Source organism: Sorex araneus, chromosome 3 (assembly GCF_027595985.1).
Source record: "Sorex araneus isolate mSorAra2 chromosome 3, mSorAra2.pri, whole genome shotgun sequence".
NCBI lineage: Eukaryota > Metazoa > Chordata > Mammalia > Eulipotyphla > Soricidae > Sorex > Sorex araneus.
Genome location: NC_073304.1, coordinates 165,660,694 through 165,681,977, shown reverse-complemented (window position 1 = coordinate 165,681,977; position 21,284 = coordinate 165,660,694). Strand labels below are relative to the sequence as shown.

The 21,284-nt window shown below is 38.9% G+C and overlaps 1 protein-coding gene across 1 annotated transcript; it reads right to left on the bottom strand.

Moving 5' to 3' along the window:
* Window positions 1-2,440: 2,440 nt before the first annotated feature.
* TEX12 (testis expressed 12) lies at window positions 2,441-6,027 on the bottom strand. The gene is made up of 4 exons (XM_004604694.2): window positions 5,965-6,027; window positions 4,847-4,958; window positions 4,700-4,751; window positions 2,441-2,597 (listed from the first exon to the last, which is right to left on the bottom strand). Exons 1-4 carry the CDS (start codon window positions 6,025-6,027, stop codon window positions 2,441-2,443), a joined length of 384 nt encoding a protein of 127 aa, XP_004604751.1.
* Between the last annotated feature and the right edge of the window lie 15,257 nt (window positions 6,028-21,284).

Sequence of the window (21,284 nt, the reverse complement as noted above, 5' to 3'; positions counted from 1 at the left end):
TTGTGACTCAAATCAGCTGTTTACAATAAAATAAAATGACTATATCGATTCTCTGACCTAACTCAAGGAACTGTATGCTAGAACATGGTGACGCCATCAAAACATACTATTATACAATCCAGCATGAAATAATCTGTTAATCTTATCTTTTACACTTATGTTAAAGAAATGTTTCTTTTATAAAATTCAGAAATGCTTGTATTTTATAAAAAAGAAGAGTATTTTTGAATGGTGATAGAATCAATAGTTACATTTATAACAGCTCTGTATTAAATATAATTTTGTAGAGTAACAGAATGAAACAAAGTCAAGGTGGGATATCACATCAACTGAAACAGTCTTCTAGCTTCATTTAGTGTTATAAATTCTATTTCTAATAGTTACTTCCTGGGTCCCTATCCTGGGTCTTACTTCCTCTACAAATAAAATTTTTTACACTAAATAACAGATTAAGTAAATATTTTAATATTATGCTTTCATGTGTATGAGTGTTTTTTATGTGGTTTATAGCCTTTAAAAGAGTAATTTGGAGAAAATAAAATAGTAATTTGGGATTAGAGAGATAGTAGAGCAGGTAAGGTGCTACCTTGTACACAATCAACCTTAGTTCTATTCCCAGTACAATATATGGTCCCCTATATGATCCAAGTGTAGAGCCAGGCGGAAACCCTGAGGACAGCCAGGTGTGACCCCAAGAGAAAAATAATGAAAAATTTAGGGGGCAGAGCAATAGCACAGCAGGCAAGGCATTTGTCTTGCACACACTCAGTCCGGGTTCAATTGCTGGCACCCCATCTAGTCCCCAAAACCCAGCCAGGAGTAAACCCTGAGCACTGAGCACTGTTCTGGCCCCCAGAACAAAAAGAGATAAAAATTTTTAAATAGCAATTTGATGAAATGAGATCTAAAATTTACAAGGCAACAAAGTAAACACACTATTCATCTATGAACACCCATGTGCTATTTACAAACATGCCCAATATGTGGTTACAAAAACATACATGATAAAAAATTTATATACTAAGTGATGTGATTTTAATCTAATTATTTTTATATTAAACATTGGAAGTTTTTCAAATAATAGTACTTACATCACAAGAAGTTTCTCAGTTAGATGAACATTAGACATCCCAAAGCCCAAGTTCAAATTGTGATTTATAATAGGATTGTAACGATTCACCAACTCTGCCTACTCTTAACCCAATTTCTTTACGTTTAGGCCATTAAACTTTGTCCTATAGCAAACTACTGTTAAGGCTTCCAAATATAACTAATTGCACTATTTATATGAATGATGTATGAAAAAGCCAGCTCATGTAAGGTTGTGATTAGTAATTTCCGGGTTTTATTTTATCGCCTTTACCACAAGAAATTGCAGGATCAGGGGAGTGATTAGGGTGCACGCTTGTCATGTACCTACCCTAAGTTCAACCCCTGGAATACTGTCCAATGAACATCACCAGGTACAGTCCTGCAAGATCCTACACAACACCTAAGTAACCTCTGGCACTGCAGGGCCTTGAGCAGTATCCCATCCTCGAGCACTTGTATTGAACTACTGGCCTGGTTGGCCAGTGGTAACCCCCAAACCTTCTGAGACCTGTGTGGGAGGCTAGCCCCCGCAAAAGTAACGGTATACCAAGATTTTTTTATTGTTCATGTATAACAATTAATAGTGAATATGGTAATAGTATTTTATGGCAATATCAAGTGGCAATATTAAATATCATCATGCACTTGTAGCACTGTCACACTGTCGTCATTGCATTGTTGTTCGATTTTCTTGAGCGGGCACCAATAACGTCTCCATTGTGAGATTTGTTCTTGCTGTTTTTGGCATATCGAATATGCCATGAGTAGCTTGCCAGGCTCTGCCGTGTGGGCAGGATACTCTTGGTAGCTTGCCAGGCTCTCTAAGAGGGACGCAGGAATTGAACCCTGGTAGGCCACATACAAGGCAAACGCCCTACTCCCTGTGCTATAGCTCCATAGTACACAGTAATATTACATAATGAGAAAAGAACAAGTTACCTTTAAGGTTTTGACTTTTTTATACAGCACTAAGCCAGAAAAAACATTTTAAAACAATCTCCAAAACTATCTGCAATTTAAACAATATTCTATAAGAAAAAGTGTGACATTGTTCAATATTATCACATTAACCCGTTAGGTCCCCTTTTAGAGATTGAAGACTATCAGGCTTAAGGAAAAGAATCTATATATAATTTAAGTAATTCATGCCTTTACAAAATGTGCTAAGTATTTAAACCTCAAAAGAAAAGCTACATATTTCATATTAATATCCTAAAGTCTCTTTAAAATATAGAAAATAAACTCAAGAATTTCCCTTTCTGTGTTTAAGATATACATCTTAATAACTAGAGAGCTTTCAATCATAAATGACATACTTTAATTACAATAATGGGCTTAAATTCTCAGTTCAAGTACAGTTTGATCTTTGCAGTGTATTTGCAATTACTGTAAACTTCTGTTTCAGGAACTCTCTTTTTTGTATTAGAAAGTTTTCAAGAACATTGGCTTCTTTGAAGAGTCCATCTATCTCGTCAATATAAGCTGCATCTACTGCTGCTCTCTCACTGATGGAGGAAAAAAAAAGTTTAACATAGTTATAACCTCTAAAACATCTTAATAATGGTGCTCTCCCGGGGGCACCTCAGAGGAGGACAGGTTGAGTTTCCCTCCCTACCCCAAGCAGAAGCCCAGCAGCCAAAAACCTCTAGACCCAAACCGCCTCCATACTCAAGGTCACTCTCCACACGCTCAGACGAGCCTCACCCAAGAGGGAACCGGAAGAAAAATCAAAGTATGCAGGAACCCATGACTGAGATCTCCAATTCAGCTTGGATCGGGACTGGGCCTCCTCCCCCAGCTCCCCAGTTCTCCAGGTAGCTTGGCAGTCACACCTACAAACTGCCCCCGGCACCACGCAATCTCATCAATAGCCAAGACCCAGAGACCTCTTATACTCTAGCCCACTTACATACCAAAAGTAACACAAATTTGTTTGGTTTTAACATACTTGCTTGTATTCTATTATATATGGGCTTAAATAGCTCAGAATGAAATATAACAACCTTCACACACTTCCCTCCTATTGTGGTGGGAAGGTGCTTGGTGGTGGGACCAGTGTTTGAATATTATCTGTAATGAACTATTGTGAACTACTTTTATGAAAATAAAATATATAAAAATTGCAAAAAATAATAGTGCTCTTTATTATGCTTATGAGGTAAATATTTCATTTAAATGACTGTGCATAAGAAAGCTTTATTAATTTATACCATTCAGTACAAATTAAATTTGCTTCACAAATATTTTAAATATGCAGTCTCCTCATACAACAGAAAGTGTATCTTGAATTAATTTTAACTTTAAACTATATATGTTACATTTTATGTATATATGTATACATTTTATACATGTATATATACATATGTATATATACAAATGTATATATACAAATGTATATTTGTATATATACATACATAAGCATATGTATATGTACACATGTATATATGTACATTTTATGTATATATATCTGTATATATACAGATATATATATAAAGCCCTATCAAATAAAATCATCATTCAGTAATTTTTGGTTTTGGGGCCACACCCAGTAGTGCTCAGGGCTTACTCCTCTCTCTGTGCTCTGAGATTACTCCTGTCAGGGATCAGGGACCATATGGGGCGCCAGAGCAATAGTACCACAGGTAGGGTGCTTGCTTTGCATGTGGCTGGCCCAAGTTTTATTCCCAATATCCAATATGATCCCCAGAGCACCACCATGAGTGATTCCTGAGTACAGAGTCTGGAGTAAACCCTGAGCACCATCAAATGTGCCTGCCACCCCCACCCAACAAAAACAACAATAAGGACTATATGTGGTGCTGGGGGATCAAATCTGTGTCAACCGCATGCAAAGAAAGCACCCTACCTACTGTACTATCATTCTAGTCCCAATCCAGTAATTTTCAAATACCTTATAAAACAATAATCTCAGGTAAATAAAATATTAATTTCAGTCTTCATATTTAAACACTTATATAAACCTATTTACTAAATTTGAATTATCTAATTTCACTCTTATTAAACTCACCAAATCCATTTTCTCAAGTTTTTGCATTAAACTTTAAAAATTACATCATCTAGGGGCCGGAGCGATAGCACAGCGGGTAGGGCGTTTGCCTTGCACGCGGCCGACCCGGGTTCGATCCCCGGCATCCCATATGGTCCCCCAAGCTCTGCCAGGAGTAATTCCTGAGTGCAAAGCCAGGAGTAACCCCTGAGCATCCGCAAAGCCAGGAGTAACCCCTGAGCATCCGCAAAGCCAGGAGTAACCCCTGAGCATCGCTGGGTGTGACCCAAAAAGAAAAAAAAAATAAATAAATAAAATAAAATAAAAATTACATCATCTAAACTAGAGGATTAGAAATATTTAGTCTAATATTTTGCTCTGTAACAGCAAAACAAGGGATATTTACTTGAAAAGTTGGGGTTATCTTTTAAAATAACCAATCTATTGAAAGCAAAAAGGCAGAATTAAAATTCAGTTTTTAATTACTGGGAAGGAACCAGAGTTATGTGTTTTGCAGTCACATAACTTCTCATTACAAAGTTTCAAGAAGAAAACTAGAATCTAAGAGAGAAACTCAAGAGAAACACTATAAACACTTGCCTTAAGAGAGTTGCATATGAAGACATCATTACATTAATTTCCTTGCTCATATCTGTTTAAAAAAATCATTCAGTGGGTTATAAATCATAACAGATATTCTGTATTACAAAATCAATGTATAGAAAATGTAAGCACTTAAATCATCACCATTTAAATCTTTTTCCATGACTTCATCTTTAAAAAACAGTCCACTGATTTCAGAGAAAGAGGAATCTGATTTTCCAAAAGAGGACATCTGTGGACTATCAGGCATTTGGGGCTAGAAAGTAAAGAAAATACATTAACAGTCAACAAGATCCTTAAGATATATACTTTGTTAAGAAAAAAAAAAAGAGTATTTTTTCAGGGAACGGCAAATATGCTAAAAATTACATACATCAAATCCTCACTAAAACTGACTTTAAGGAAAGTGATGAATTAGGGAAGTAGATCCTCTAAATCATTTTGTTCAAGGAGAGCAAGTTTTGTCTCTTTTCAATATTACAACAGGACAGTGAATGAAACTGTTGTTAAGGACCAGATGAATTCCTGTCACTTGATAAATCACTTGAAATGTTATTATCAAATTTTTAGGATCCTTCCTGCACTTTAACATATTAAATTTTACTTTGGCTTTAAATTACATTTTGAACATTATACTAATCTCCTTATAAAAAGTTTCTTGCATCCTGAACAGTAGATGTTTTCATAGCAATATAGCAAGACTTTCACTTGCGCAGCCAAACACTTGCAAAATTTTGCAAGGTTAATATAATCCTTAAAGAAACAAATAATGCCTTAGGGAACAAATAATGACCCAATTACAACAGAACAACTGGTGCAGGTGATAGTGGCAAATATCAGGACACAGTCCTCTTAAGATATCTGTAATTAGGCCCAGACGTACATAGTACAGCCGATAGGATGCTTGCCTTCCACATAATCAAACCTGTTTCAATCCCTGAAGCCTATATGATCCCCCGCCCCCACCCCAGCCTGCCAGGAGTGATCCTTAAGTGAAGAGACAGGAATGACACCTGACTATCACCGGTGTGACCCCAAAACAAATTTTTAAAAAATGGGTAATACCCCAACAGTTTCCTAAGGACTAAGATTTAGGAGATCTAAACTAACATTATTTCCTGCTGGAAAAACCCCAACTGAGGATATAAAAACATAAATTCCATGTACTGATGCTCACTTAAATTGAAGAAATCTGAACAGTGCAATAAAATACAACACTTTTAAAATAAATGACAATAATGGCTACAGACTACACAGATTACCTCCAACTCTCTCATCCTCTTGCAATTTCTAATATCAGGCTTTGTCAGCTGATTTGCCATCATATACTGGACGGAAGAGCTGCCAAAGTAAGAGTAATGCCGTACTTAAGTACAAACTCAAGCTCCATAGCTTTTGCATCTGTCCCCCTTCTACACTCCTACTGACCCTGCTTAAGCTTTCTATTTTGTGCCATTCCTCTGTTCCCACAGTCCTTTCCTGAACTCACACAGCACCAACACTATTTTTCAGGGGTACGGAGCATTAAAATAGTGGGTAGAGCACTTGCCTTGCACGCCGCTGACCATCTCTGGAGCCCCATATGGTCCCCTACCCGGCCCCACCCCCAGCACTAGCAGGAGTGATCAAAGTCCTAAGAACTGCTGGGTGTGGCCCCCAAACCATAATTAAACTCTACATAATTAAATAAAAATTATGATAATAAAATTAATTAAAGATAATTAAATATAAGATAATTAATTAATTAAAGATAATTAAATAAAAACTCTACTTTTCGGTTACTTTTCCTCATTTTCTGAACCCCTTTTCCCTTGGCACTTAAAAGCTTTAACCTTCTATGCTGAAACCTAAAATGGGAGAGTCACAGGACCTAAAGAAACACGGAACCGGATCTGTACTCAAGTTCTCCATTCCCCCGTGGTAAGGAGCCTGGGTGGGATAAATTACCTAGAACCCTTTTAATATATAAAGGCAGTCAACACGGTAGCGACGGGGTCCCCAGAAGCGCCTAGAATATTCCAGCATACCCGCCCTGCCGCGCCAACTCGGGAGAAAACATTTCAAGAGAAGCTCCTCGAGGGTTGTTCTTCCTTCCCCTTCCCTTTTCCTTCCACACCTTTCCCTCCGTTCTCAGAGTAACAAAACGCACACGACGAATTAAAACGTTCACAACTGGGTTACTCCGTTTCTGTGAGGGGGAAATTTTCTGTCCTCGCGTCGGACGCCAGCTAAATCCAGGCATGGCCACGAGGTTGTTTTTTTTGTCGACCAGCCCAGTAAGGCCACCGGACCCGGCGACAAAGTCACAACCAGGCATTACCCCTTGGCCTTTGGCAACAACTTTCTAAAGTTCTCTTCCACCGCGTCGCCTCGGCCCCTCGGCCATTTCGCCTCCCGCTGGTCACGCTTCTCAGCCCCTGGAGGCCTCCTGAGAGGGCCGAGCCATCCTTTCACCGCCTCGCTTCCCACCCGACCACACTCTCACGGGCGCTCACCTCGCCAAGCCCACCCAAAGGCCTGCTGCTACTCGGCGTCGCCTCAAGCTTCCTCGTCGTCGCCGAAAACTGGACTGAGGAGCTGCGCCTCACTGCGCAAACTCCACGGGCGATTGCGCAGGCGCAAATCTACGGGCGATTGCGCAGGCGCCGTGGGTTCCCACCTACCCGGCAGCCAGCGCGCCACACACGACGCTCCAGTGGACGCCCTGAACCGGCTGGCGCTGCTGGGAGGGATTTTTTTTTTCCTTCTGCCGATTGCCCAGATCAGATGGTCTGTTGATCAGATCGGTAGATAAGATGTCTTCCAGTAATAAAAAGCCCTTTCTGAAAAAAAAAAATTTTTTTTTAAATCCCTCTCTGCTCTCCAGGGAGTGCTTGGGGAAGAGGAGCAAAATCTGTCGCTAGGCTTTCAAAAAAGGAGAGGGGTGAATTACCAGAGCAAGCCCCGGTTGTGGAGTAACCTCTTGGCATCTCTCATATGAATATAATACAAATACATAAAAACTGCCCGCTGACAGTTTTCTAGTAAAAACACGTTCCTCACTTCCCCAGGGCCTCCAAAGTTTCACCTCTTTTTTACCCCTTTGCTGCAACCAGACTCGCAGGACTTGCTAGAATATTCTTGACATAAAAGTAAGTTTAGTGAACTTAATGGGCAGCCTTCACAGAATGTTTCATGGTACATTTTTCCTGTCATGTCAGGTTTAGTCAGCTTGATTAGTGTCTTGCAAAAGAAAATTGCGTAACACTCATGCTTCACATATTTTTAACTTCACCAAATAATTTAATATGGTGACTTTGACCTGCAATTTCAAAGATAGTCGAAACTTATGCCCAATTGATGTGCCAGGGGTAAAAGAATATAACACCCCATAAAACAAAGGTCAGCAACACCCCCTTCATAAATTGCAGGTTCTCTTACCCCTCGACAAATTGTATTTAACACATACATGCATAATTATGTATGTATATGTGTGTGTTTTCCCTTTGACTTATTCAAATGTCAGAAAAGTTGTATTATTTGTACAGGTTTATTGGTTATAGAAAAGCCAGTTGTGTTTAAGTTTCTAGAAAGTGGGTACTTGGTCAAACTTGATTTGCTAATATCTCATTTAATAAACCTGACTAGATGATTATGGGCAGTTACTGGTAGTCTGTTTAAAAATCCTATTAACCTAAGAAATTATAGCAAAAATTTCCCCATTTATGGCAAAATGAGGGGAAAGTTATGTTTTCATAAATCAGTGTATTAGTGTTAAAGGATTATCTTTTATTCTGATACTGTTGTCCTTCCTAATTTATTTGGTGTTAACTTATCCCTTGATGAAATAAAAGATGGATGTTCTAAATTTTTTTTTCCTGTTTGGTACAATACAGTGTTTAGCTCTAATTATCCTGATATTATTCTTGATATTAAATTCAGTGGTCTGGGAAACTCTGATTCTTCTCACATTTCTTGAGATCTAGAGAGGTAGTTATCTAATTCTTAAGTATTTTCAAAAAACTAATGTTTCTCTAACAGATGAAGTGTTTACATGAGATTAAGAGACCACAGTGAGCATTTTATTTTATTTTTAAAAGTTTTACCTCCATTGTAAACTAAATTAGAGTAAGTGGGAGGCTATGGAGAATTAGAGTTGTGTCAGGCTTCAAAATATTCAAAATGGGTAGGGACAGGACAGATAGTATAGTGGGCAAGGCACTTGCCTTACAGGCACTCTTAACTGTGTCTATCCCCAGCACTACATGTGGTCCCCTGAGCTCCTCCAATAGTGAACCCTGAATAAGCCCTGAGCGTGGTAGAATGTGGCCCCCAAATAAATAATATTAATAATAACCAGTATATTCAAAGGGAAGCTATCTAGTCTTCATAAACAACCTTATTAAGTAGAATGGACATGGAATTAACATGTGGTTTACTCCATGTCAAGGGATAAGCGTCCATAAACTAGAAAATTGGTAAACTATATGTACTACATCTTTGAGAAGTGGTGGAGAAAAGTAAGTAACAATGTAGCAACTAAAATTAACTTATTTGATAAAAATTAAATCAAATAAACTTCCTTGGTTATTTGATTACATGTCTTCCTAATCGCCATTTGATTCCATATTTTCATGTTAATGAGCCTGCTTATGACTACAGTTAGATTAAAAAGTAGCTATTTCAATTTCCTTAATGAGTATATTCCTATTACATGCCTCTTAAATGGGCTATTTATTTTCTTCTGATATTTCCACAGTGGGACTGGAGCAATAGCACAGCAAGTACAGCATTTGCCTTCCACGAAGCCAACCCAGGTTCGATTCCTCCGCCCCTCTCAGATAACCCGGCAAGCTACTGAGAGTATCCCACCCACATGGAAGAACCTGGCAAGCTCCCCGTGGCATATTCAAGATGCCAAAAACAGTAACAACAAGCCTCACAATGGAGATGCTACTGGTGCCCACTCAAGCAAATTGATGAACAATGGGACGACAGTACTACAGTGTTATTTCCACAGTAAATAGCTCTAAACTGTCCAGCCACAAACTTCCTTTGTAATCACAGCTGTGAATATTCAGCTGTGATTACATATAATACATGATATTATAAGTATGAAATGAAAACCTTCTCTTGTTAACACAGAGAGAGAGAGAGAAAGAGAGAGAGAGAGAAACCCAGCAGTAAGCACTTCCCTCTCCTCACCCACCCATCTCTAGAATCTCCGTTCTCATAGTCCCAGTACTAGCTAAAACACTTGAACAGTGATCTTATTTAATTCCCTTTGTGCTAGCAAAGACACAGTTCCCAAAAAGTTATCAAAGAAATTTTGTTCCTGCTGTTTTTAAGACTGTGCTATTTACCCTCTGCTTTTGAAAAATTGCATTTTAGATACTACGGTTACATTACAAGAATAACACTAACAGAACTTCAGTCATGCTAGGGTAAATTTTATTCTCAATTGTGATTAAAAAGTCTCAGAAAGAGGTTGGTATGATTAAAAGATACTTCTCATCAACTGAGTCGGAGGTATAAGCTTGGGACAGACCAGAATTCCAACTTTTACAAAAGAGTTGACCATTTTATTTGAAACAGTTAACTCCTATCCTCCAACACTGGTTTTCAAATTGTATGCCCTAAAAACAGTCAACGCTGGAAGGCGGGTCCAAGGCGTGCCTGCAGCTGTCTCCTCCCCATCTCCTTGCTCAGCAAGTAGTTCTGTTTTCCCATGCGTTTCTGCTTCCACTGCCAAAAGGACCGCACCTTCAAAAGATCATTTACCGTCTCCAGAAAAAGAAGGGGACTTCACATCTCTTCTATCACTTCCTCCTGCAGGAAACCAGCTGGCAGAGGTAAGAAATATCATTCTTCTCTATATGGAAATCCAGGCACGGTGGTTAGACAGAAATAAACTGAGAAACAGATAGGAAAAATTTAAGTCCTTGACATTCCTGTGATGGGCAATTAGTAACATCAGGAACAAAGCAAAGTCAGAGTAGAAATTCCTTCTCTCTTTTTTTTGGGGGGGTGGTTGGGGGGAATGTGAAGGGCTGGGCAGGAAAACAATAAAGATCATTATCTAAAAGCAGATGTACTCAAACTTTTGTGCCCGTGATTTCTTTAATCCAGATCTCTTAAAAAGTATTGAGGTCCCTTGGGGCTGGCATGATAGTACAGTGGGTAGGGCGTTTGCCGTGCATGAGGCCAACCCGGGTTCGATTCCCAGCATCCCATATGGTTCCCCCAGTACCGCCAGAAGTAATTCCTGAATGCAGAGCCAGGAATAACCCCTGAGCATTGCCGGGTGTGACCCAAAAAAAAAATATTGAGAACCCCAAAGAATTGTGTCTGTAAGATATTTTACCAAGTTTCTGTCATTACTGTCATACTGTCATTTACAGTATTCGAAATTTAAAAACAGGGAAAAAAGATTTCCTTTTTGGTTTTGGTGCCACACCCCTGCAGTAGTCTGGGATTTCTCCCTGCTCTGTGCAACTTGAAGGTGCTCCAGAGACCATGAGGTACAGGACATCAAACCCAGGATTTCACACAAGCAAGACAAGTGCTCTGCCAACTGAGCCACATCTCTGACCCCAAACAAAAAATGTTGTACAATAAGGAAATAATTTAATATGATCTGTTGTGGAAAATGAGTAGCAAAAATAGACACCCTTGAACTCATTTATTTTTATGCCTTGATATTTCATGCCTTTATCCAGATTTTTATTTTATGCTTTATCCAGATATTTCAAACTCTACTAAATCTTCCCACAAAATATCTTTATTTAAACTTTATTTTTTCATAATATACCTTCCTGCATGAATTCTTTTTTTTATGGATGCAACATTTTGAGCTTCTTTAATCTGAGTATATTCAATACACAAGTCATAGATGTTCTACAGAATGATTTCTTTGATTATAGCTCTTAAGTCTATCATTAGAAATATAGGGGAAAAGTCTGTAAAAATCCTAGAAATTTCAAACTCTCCAGTAGTGACAGGCAACAAAAAATGTAGATAAATCCATTGCACTTGGGTACCTGCATGAATTCTTATAGTTAATTCATAGGCTATCTCTAATCCTCTTCATAAGGCACTTGACAGGTCAATAACCTGAGATGTTCTCCTCTTATTTGTGAGATTAAATTCAAACTCTTCCACATGATTTCCAAAGCACTCCAAAGTCCAACCCCACCTTATCTTATGTCCACTGGAAAATCACTGTATCACTGTCATCCCATTGTTCATCGATTTGCTTGAGTGGGCACTAGTAACGTCTCCATCGTGAGACTTGTTGTTACTGTTTTTGGCATATCAAATACGCCACAGGTAGCTTGACAGGCTCTGCTGTGTGGGTGAGATGCTCTTGGTAGCTTGCCGGGCTCTCCAAGAGGGGCAGAGGAATCGAACCTGGGTTGACCACGTGCAAGACAAATACCCTACCCGCTGTGCTATCACTCCAGCCCCCTCTGGAAAATATTAATAAAAAATTAGTTCATCCGAGCAGCTCACTGCAGAGATTCCTCCAGACTTTAAGCCAGGCTGACTTCACTGGTGTCCCTCCACCTGCCCCTTAAGAATCCCTGCAGCCGCTAACTTCCAGAACCCAATGAGAAGTGCAGGTATGCAGGTTCAGTGATGGCAAACTCCAAGCCTCAAGGGGCAGGGGTCGAGCTGGTCCTTCTCATTTCCTCGTCACCATGGGGCATTGGAGGTCATGCCCACGAAAATGCCTCTGGCTGCTATTTAAGCTCCTTAATGGCCATGATCCAGAGACACACAAAAGGACCTCCAAACCGAGCAGCTACATTCAGAAGTTTCTCCAGACCCGAATTATCTAAAATTTTAGAATTCCAAGAGCCAAAGTTCACTCTCTCGGCAATGAGACATCTTATGCTATTCTTAACAAGCAATACAAAATAAATTATCTAGCATCTGCCTTTTCGGCAGGCTTGAGTGGTGATGGGAAAATTCAAAATAATGGTGGTGGGAAAGTGTAATGGTGGTGGCACTGGTGTTGAAATACTGAATGTAATCCATTATTGTGAACAACTTTATGAACATAAATTTTTAAAAATTAGCTCATTCAGTTTACCCCCACAACATATTTTTAATCACCACATAAATTCTATAACTTCATATATTCAAATTTTAAACATTCTAAACAGCAGCTAGCAAAGCAGCACTAGACAAATAATATTAAATTCAACTCTCATTTTCACACAAGGCTATTCAAATTATGTCAGTTCTGTTTAATGTTTTGCTGGCCAGTAATTCACAATTGATTCTGTATACCTTTTGTCATTACCTAGATATCTAAGTCTTTTCCACCCCACCTCTGCCACCTACTTACTTACATACTACACACATACAAGCATGTATATATAGATGGCATAATTTTCAAGGAAAAAAGTTGTAGAACTAAACGGCTATATTTTGGGGCCAGCACAATAGCACAGTGGGTAGGGCATTTATTTGTCTTGCATGCAGCCCACCCAGGTTCAATCCCGGACATCCCATATTGTCCTCTGAGCACTGCCAGGAGTGATCCCTGAGCACAGGACAAGGAGTTACCCCTGAGCAACACCAGGTGTGGCCCAAAACCCAAAAACAAAACAAAAAAAAAGACCCTTGCTTTAAAAAAAAAAAAAGCTAGATTGAGGGCAGGGGGAGGGGGACCTGAAAGATAGATTTTGACTTATTTCTCTCAAGCTGACTAATTAATTCAAGGGAATTTGTTAGTAATGTTTCCTCATTTCATCCCCTGTATATTTCACAGAATTAAAGTTTCACAGAAAATATAAACAATCACAGCTGCTTTTCAACTTCACAGCATTTTTAGCTTTAACCTAACATTACCAGTTTCTAAACTAGTAGCTTAATGCTATCAATACTAAGTAAATATGTGTTATTTTAATTAAATAAATTTAAATATTACATTTAATATTTAATTTAATGTTTAACTTACACTTAATTAAAATTTAATTTTAAAGTATAATTAAGTTTAATTGAATATTTAAGTAATTGATTTAAAACAATATGTGTTGTTTTAGAATTATGAGGAAATGGTCAGTAGGATATTTGCCAAACATAGAAATGGTTCTCTCCTTGCAGACTTGAACAAAATCTAGAATTACAGAATATTGCAGCTGGAAAAAGACTTTCAGGGCTGATTATTCAACTTTTTCATTGTTCAAATGAGAAAACTGAGATCTCAGTTTCAGAATTGAGTGACTTGCCCCAGACAAAATGTCTGTGTCCTTATTGCCCCATTGGTTTGCTATTCACAGTCTCTGAATAAAGGCTTATTTAACTATAAATTGTTATTAAAAAATTAAAAAGTTGTCCCTGGATGTTCCTGGGAGGTTCTTTCTTGGGCATAATTCCTTAAATCTTCTTCAATAACCTAATATTCTTAGATAAAATATTCAAACCATATATTTAATGGAAACTAAATCTAATTTTCATACATTAGATTTTAGAAAGCAGAGGAGTATAGAAGACAAAGGAGGAAAAATTAGGAACAGAAGGGAAGAGGGACTCAGTGGTTGTAATCATAAATGTATTGGGATCTAACAAAAAGAGGGCAAGAAAATAAAACTTTTTTAAAATTCATTAGATAAAAAATGAAAGTACTAAGGAAAAGAGAGACTAATGAGAAATTTTCTACTGGTAAGAATGTTCTGAGTAGAGCAGGTGTGCTTCTTATTTTTTCCTACTGAAACCACGTAGCCTGCATCCTCTCCCTCTCACTCTTTCAAGGGAAGAGAAGAACCATCATCAACGGTAAAAGGCAAAAGCAACTCCTAGAACTGGCTCCTAAAGGATAGTCTTCACAGTATGGTTCTTGCCTTACACGTGGCCCAACCAGGTTCAGTTCCCCAGCAGCACCAGAAGTGAGTCCTGAGGAGCTGGATCGAGAGTACGGCGGGTAGGGCGTTTGTTTTGTATGCAATGGAGCTGGGCTGGATCCTCAGCATGCCAAATGGTTACCCACGCACCACCAGGAGTAATTCCTGAGCGCAGAGTCTGAGCATTGCTGGGTGTGACGCAAAAATTTAAAAAAGAAAAAACAACGTGAGCCCTGAGCACAGAGCCAGGTGCTGAGCACCACTGGGTGTGGCACCAAAAATTAAAAATAAAAACAAAAATCAATTTTTCAGACATCCTTTCTTTGGGGCAGCAAATGTGAATCAGCAGCAAAGCACATGCCTTGCATGCATGAAAACTAGGTTTAGGGACCTGGATCTGAGTTTCCTCTGGTCTCTTGCCAGAGGAGGGCTGAATCATGTTCCAAGAGTGTGACACCTCTTGTTAGGAAAACTAGGTTCAATTCCTGGCAACAAAAACAAATGAAAACAAACAGACATTGCTCATTTTCTTTCTTTTTGGCTCTCCGATGGGATGGAAGTTTTAATATGGAAAAAATCTCCTGCTCCCTCTATAAAGCCCATAAGTCGGATACAGGCTCATTAATCTTGCTATATTAAATTTGGCACTTATGGGTCCTGGAGAGATAGTACAGTGGGTAGGGTTCTTGCCTTCCATAAGGCTGACCCGGAGTTCAATTCCTGGCAACCCATATGGCCCCCTGAGTCCAATGAGGAGTGATCCCTGAGTCAGGTATAAGCCCTGAAAACAAAACAATTATTGAAAACAATTATTACATTATTAGCAAGACTGGTGTTATAAATAAAGGCCCTTATTACCAAAGAGGAGAGATGCAGGCTGAAAATAGACTATAGACTGAACATGATGCCTACTTAATACCTCTGTAGCAAACCACAACACCCAAAAGGAGAGAGAGAACAAAAGGGAATGCCCTGCCGCAGAGGCGAGGTGGGGTGGAGGGGACAGCTGAGGGGATGGAGAGGGGAGGAATGCTGGGACCATTGGTGGTAGAAAATGGGCACTGGTGGAGGGCTGGGTACTTGATCATTGTATGACTGAAATGTAAGTCTGTATCTTTTCTCACGGTAATTCACTAATAAGAATTTTTTAAAAGAATATGTATCTGGAGGTATATGTCAAAATTTGCAAATTATATAGTTGCAATAAACACCACCCTTTCTCTCCACTTCACTGCCATTCTTCTAAGAGTGGGCAGCATGCACTTTTTCTGTTTTCTCTACACATCTACCCTCAATCTTTGTCAGCCTGCCTTCTGCTACTTCCACTAACCTTCAAACTGTTGGCCTGTCAAAACTTCATAATTACCAACTTTTCTTTTGTTTTGTGTTTTTGTTTTTGTGCCATACCTGGTGGTGCTCAGGACTTATCCCTGACTCAGAGATCACTCCTGGTGGGGTTCAGGGGGGCTTATAGGGTGCTAGCAATTGAACCTATATCAGCCACGTGGAAGGCAAGTGCCCTACCCACTGTACTATTTCTGTAAGGCCCATTAGTGCCAAATTTAATAGCAAGATTAATGAGTCTGCATGTGGCTTATGGGCCCTGAAACTTTGATTTCAAGCAAATCCTCCCAGAAACTTCCTTGTCCCATGACTTCCATGAGGCACTGCACTCAGGAATTACTCCTGTCAGTGCTCAGAGGACCATATGGGATGCTGGGAATCGAACCAAGGCTAGCCACATGGAAGGCAAACGCCCTACCCGCTGTGCTATCTCTCCAGCCCTCAGATTGAGCTTTTTAAAACATAAATTTGATTGTGTTCTTCCCCAACTTAAAATGTCCATAGTTTTTTTTATTCAGAAAATAATTTCAAACTCTTTCAATTTACTTAATCAGGGCACTTATAAGCTTTTGTAGAGCTGAACACATTGCCAATTGCATTGTATATGAATGTAAATAGAATAAAACTAATGTAATATAAAGTACAAAATGGAAATATATGAACTCCAAATTTAGTAGTTCATCTAGAATGTCATAGTTTTGAAGTTGGAGGGTCAAATAAGTTGTGAACAGTTAGTACTATAGCCACAAGTATCTCGGATCTGGCAGAAATATATGCTTCCATATTTAAATTATATAAATGAGGTTATTTTTTATTTGTTTTTTTTGTTTTATTAGTATTTTATTTTATCTATTTTTATTTTTATTTTATTTTTTTTAATTAATAGTTTATTTTTAATTAGTGAGTCAACGTGAGGGTACAGTTACAGATTTATACATTTTTGTGCTCATGTTTCTCCCTTACAAAGTTTGATAACCCATCCCTTCACCAGTGCCCATTCTCCACCACCAGTAAACCCAACATCCCTCCCCCCCTCCCCAGTCCCGTCTCCCCCCACCCCACACTGCCATTATGGCAGGGTATTCCCTTTTGTTCTCTCTCTCTGATTAGGTGTTGTGGTTTGCAATAAAGGTGTTGAGTGGCCATTGTGTTCAGTCTCTAGTCTATATTTGGCCCGCATCATCTTTCCCCCGAGGTTATTTTTTAAATATCTTTAAAGTGCTTTGAGACATTCAGGTCGTTGTTGTGTTACTATTTTTTAACATTCACTAGTATTATAATTTTTATTTTTTATACCTTATAACATATTTTCAAATTACTAGAGTCTACATACAGCTTTTTAAAAAAAAATTATTGAATCACCATGAGATAGTTACAAGCTTTCATGTTTGGGTTACAATCACACAATGATCAAACACCCATCCCTCCACCAGTGAACATTCCCCACTACCAGTATCCCTGATATACACCCCTTTCCCACCCTCCCCCTGCCTCCATGGCAGAAAATACTCCCAATACTCTCTCTCTACTTTTGGGCATTATGGCTTGCAGCACAGACACTGAGAGGTCATCATGTTTGGTCCATTATCTACTTTCGGCATGCATCTCCCATCCCGACTGATTCCTCCAGCCATCATTTTCTTAGTGATCTCTTCTCTATTCTATCTGCCTTCTCTCCTCGCTCATGAAGCAGTCTTCCAGCCATGGGGCAATCCTTTTGAATGTGTGCCAGTCTCTCTAGTGTGAGATGATATCTCGTTGTTGTTTTGATTTGCATCTCCCTGATGACTAGCGATGTGGAGCATTTTTTCATGTGCCTTTTGGCCATTTGTATTTCTTTTTTGAGGAAACTTCTGTTCATTTCTTCTCCCATTTTTTGATAGGGTTGGAGGTTTTTTCTTATACAATTCTTCTAGTGTCTTGTATATCCTGGATATTAATCCCTTATCAGATGGGTATTGGGTAAATATTCCTTCCCATTGTGTGGGCTTTTTCTGTATTTTTGTCACTGTTTATCTTGAAGTGCAGAATCTTCTTAGTTTGGTGTAGTCCCATTTGTTTATGTTTGCTTCCACTTGCATGGTCAGTGCTGTTTCATCCTTAAAGATGCTTTTAGCTTCAAAGTCATGGAGAGTTCTGCCTACATTTTCTTCTATGTACCTTACAGATTCATGTCTGATATTGGGATCTTTAATCCACTTTGATCTGACTTTTGTGCCTGGCATTAGACAGAGGTCAGTTCATTTTTTTTGCAGGTAGCTATCCAGTTTTCCCAGCACCATTTGCTGAAAAGGCTTTCCTTGTTCCATTTCACATTTCTTGCTCCTTTGTCAAAAATTAAGTGGCCATATATTTGGGAGTCTGTGACAGGATATTCAATTCTGTTCCATTGGTCTGCAGGTGCATTTCTAGGTACAGCTTGTGTTTTAAAATGCCTCCAAATAAATAAATTGAAAAACTTTTTGATTAAAAAGATGACAATAGGGGCTGGAGTGATAGCACAGCGGATAGGGCATTTGCCTTGCATGCGGCCGACCCGGGTTCGAATCCCAGCATCCCATATGGTCCCCTGTGGGAATTTATTGGGGCTGGAGTGATAACACATCCGGTAGGGCATTTGCCTTGCACATGGCCAACCCGGGTTCAATTCCCAGCATCCCATATGGTCCCCTGAGCATGGCCAGGGGTAATTCCTGAGTGCAGAGCCAGGAGTGACCCCTGAGCATCGCTGGGTGTGACCCAAAAAGCAAAAAAAAATAATGACAATAATAATACCAAAGTATCACCATTCAGAGAAAGCACTCTGCACAAAAGTAGTAAAAATGTTGAGAAAGCTGAATAAAAGCACGCAAATGTGCATTTTGATTATTGTAGATTTACAGTCTCCAAGGATATCTTCTCACATAAATTTATATTTATTACCACGGTGTTTGCCTTAATGACAGTAAAAAATGATGGAACTCCAGGCAATCATATTCTTTCAGCCTCCCTGCTTCTTGGCTTTTGCTCAAAACTTCTCATTGTGAATGTTATTCCCCTGGCCTTGGGAACTCCTACTAAAGCAGCCTAATCATCGCTTCCTTTAAGAAAGCTCTTTGCCAGGCCTAAGAGATAGTATAATTGGTAAGGAACTTGCTTTGCACTCAGCCCGTCAGCCAGGAATAAGCCTTGAGCACCACCAGATATAACCCCGCCCTCCACCACCAAAAAAAAAGAAAAAGAAAAAAGAAATCTTTTTGCCCCCTAACAGAGGAAGAGGTTCTCTTGTAAATCCTGCTCTAAATCTTTCACAATACAGTCTTGTAATTGCTTATAGATTTGCCACTCCTATTGAATCATCAGTAATTGAAAGATAAGGAACTAAGACACATTCATTTGTTTTGTCAGTTTTCTAGCCCCTGCCTGATACTTGGTGAAAACTCAATAACTAAGAGATTATTGAATTCAAATATTGTCTAGTATGATTCTTTTTCCTCCTTTGTTTTGCTTTATTGTCATTGCAGTGACCTGGGTTCCCACACACTTGTTTTTGGTGCCAGGGATCCCTAACACTATGTCAAGGGATTGAATTCAATTCCTCATGCCTGCAAGGCAGGTGCTCTACTGCTGAGCTTTCTGCAGGCCCCCTAGTATAATTATTTGCTTAGGTAACTGTGTCCTTGAAATTTTGTTATTCACTGATTGAATACTCACTGCAGTGATTAAAAACTAATAATTTCACACAGTTCCTGCCCATACTGCTTGTTAACGTTCAGGTGGCTTACTTTCACAACTTTGTGTCCAATACATAATATTATAATATTTATAAAGAAAATCACATTAGTCTTTGCTTTATCAATATATACCTGCATAAAGATAATAACTAACCCTTTGATATGTGCAAGGGATTGAACCTAGGAAAACAATTTAAGCAGTCACCAAATAACAGGTATTTTGAGTTGTCTTAATTTTGAGTTTAAATTTTCCACTTCCTTTATCATATATATTTAGCCTCAACAGACTAAATTATGAGTCCTTCCTATGCCTCTATAAATGTAGACTTATAAATACCACCTATAGTCCAATTACGATTGTGACACAACAATTGTGACTTTCCTTGGAACCCAGCCACAACTGATCTCATAAATGTGAATCATTTTTACATCCTAAAGTAAAGCATCCTGGGAATTGGAGCCATAGTACAGTGTGAAAGGTACTTGTCTTGCCCAGGACTGACCCTGGTTCCATCCTTGGAACCCCATATGAGCCCCCTGGCCTCTCTAGGAATGATCCCCTAAGCACAGAGCCAGGAATAAGTCCTTAGCACCACTGGGTGTTAGCTCAAAAATATATATATATATACATATACATATATATATAATAGTGAAAATAAACAAAGGAAGCCCATTGTATTAAAACTTTTTAAATCTGATTAACAAATTGTATTATTGAACACCAAGTAAAGGGGGTCTGGAGGATCCGCTTGGGATAGGAGATGCGGGCTGAAAGTAGACTATAGACCAAACATGATGGCCACTCGATACCTCTATTGCAAACCACAACACCCAAAAGGAAAGAGAGAGCAAAAGGGAATGCCCTGCCACAGAAGAGGGGAGGGGGGGGCGGATGGGGTGAGGGTGGTGAGAGGGATACTGGAATCATTGGTGGTGGAGAATGGGCACTGGTGGAGGGATGGGTACTCGATCATTGTACAACTGAAATGCAGGCACAGAAGTTTGTAAGTCTACAATAAAACAACTGTACCTCATGGTGTTTCACTAATAAAAAAATTTTTTTAAATTTTGTATTGTATGTATGTGCTCCTTTTTTCTGGGATTTGGGGAGCTGGGCCACACTGGTGGTGCTCAGGGCTTACCTCTGGCTCTGTGCTAAGGAATCACTTCTGACAGAGCTCGAGGACCTTTTGGGATGCCAGTGATCAAACTTGGGCTGGTGCATGCAAGGCAAGTGCAGTAATGGCTATACTGTTGCTCCAGCCGAGTGCTTCTACATAAACTTATTAAATAAATAAATCTACTGTCCGGGAAAATAACCTTCACATATTTCATAGCAGTAATGAGTTTAAACCATGTTTCAAGATCTCTGCAACAATCATAATATATTAATAAATATGTATTTCTATTAGTGGCATTCATAGATACTGGCAATAATTCTGTGATTTGTTTACATCATCTGCTCAATTTTAGTTAGAAATTGATAGAAATAAATATGTCATTTTCCCCCTTCTAAATTTCTATACTTCCCAGATGTAGAACTCTCACTTCATATATCAAAATCTGGAATACCTCTTCTATTTTAGAGTAGAACAGGGCAAAGGAGAAGATCAAAAGGAAGAATTTTTAACATTTTTGCATTGTTAAAAAAACAGAAATTTATATTCTTGTTTTATTTTCATATAAATCATAGTC

Excerpts from the sequence above, each read along its gene's own strand:
- TEX12 (XM_004604694.2), bottom strand. The coding sequence starts at position 6,027 with ATGATGGCAAATCAGCTGACAAAGCCTGATATTAGAAATTGCAAGAGG. Across the intron at positions 4,959-5,964 it reads AGAGGATGAGAGAGTTGGAG|CCCCAAATGCCTGATAGTCC; the intron begins GTAATCTGTGTA and ends TTTACTTTCTAG. Across the intron at positions 2,598-4,699 it reads TCATATGCAACTCTCTTAAG|TGAGAGAGCAGCAGTAGATG; the intron begins GCAAGTGTTTAT and ends TTCCTCCATCAG.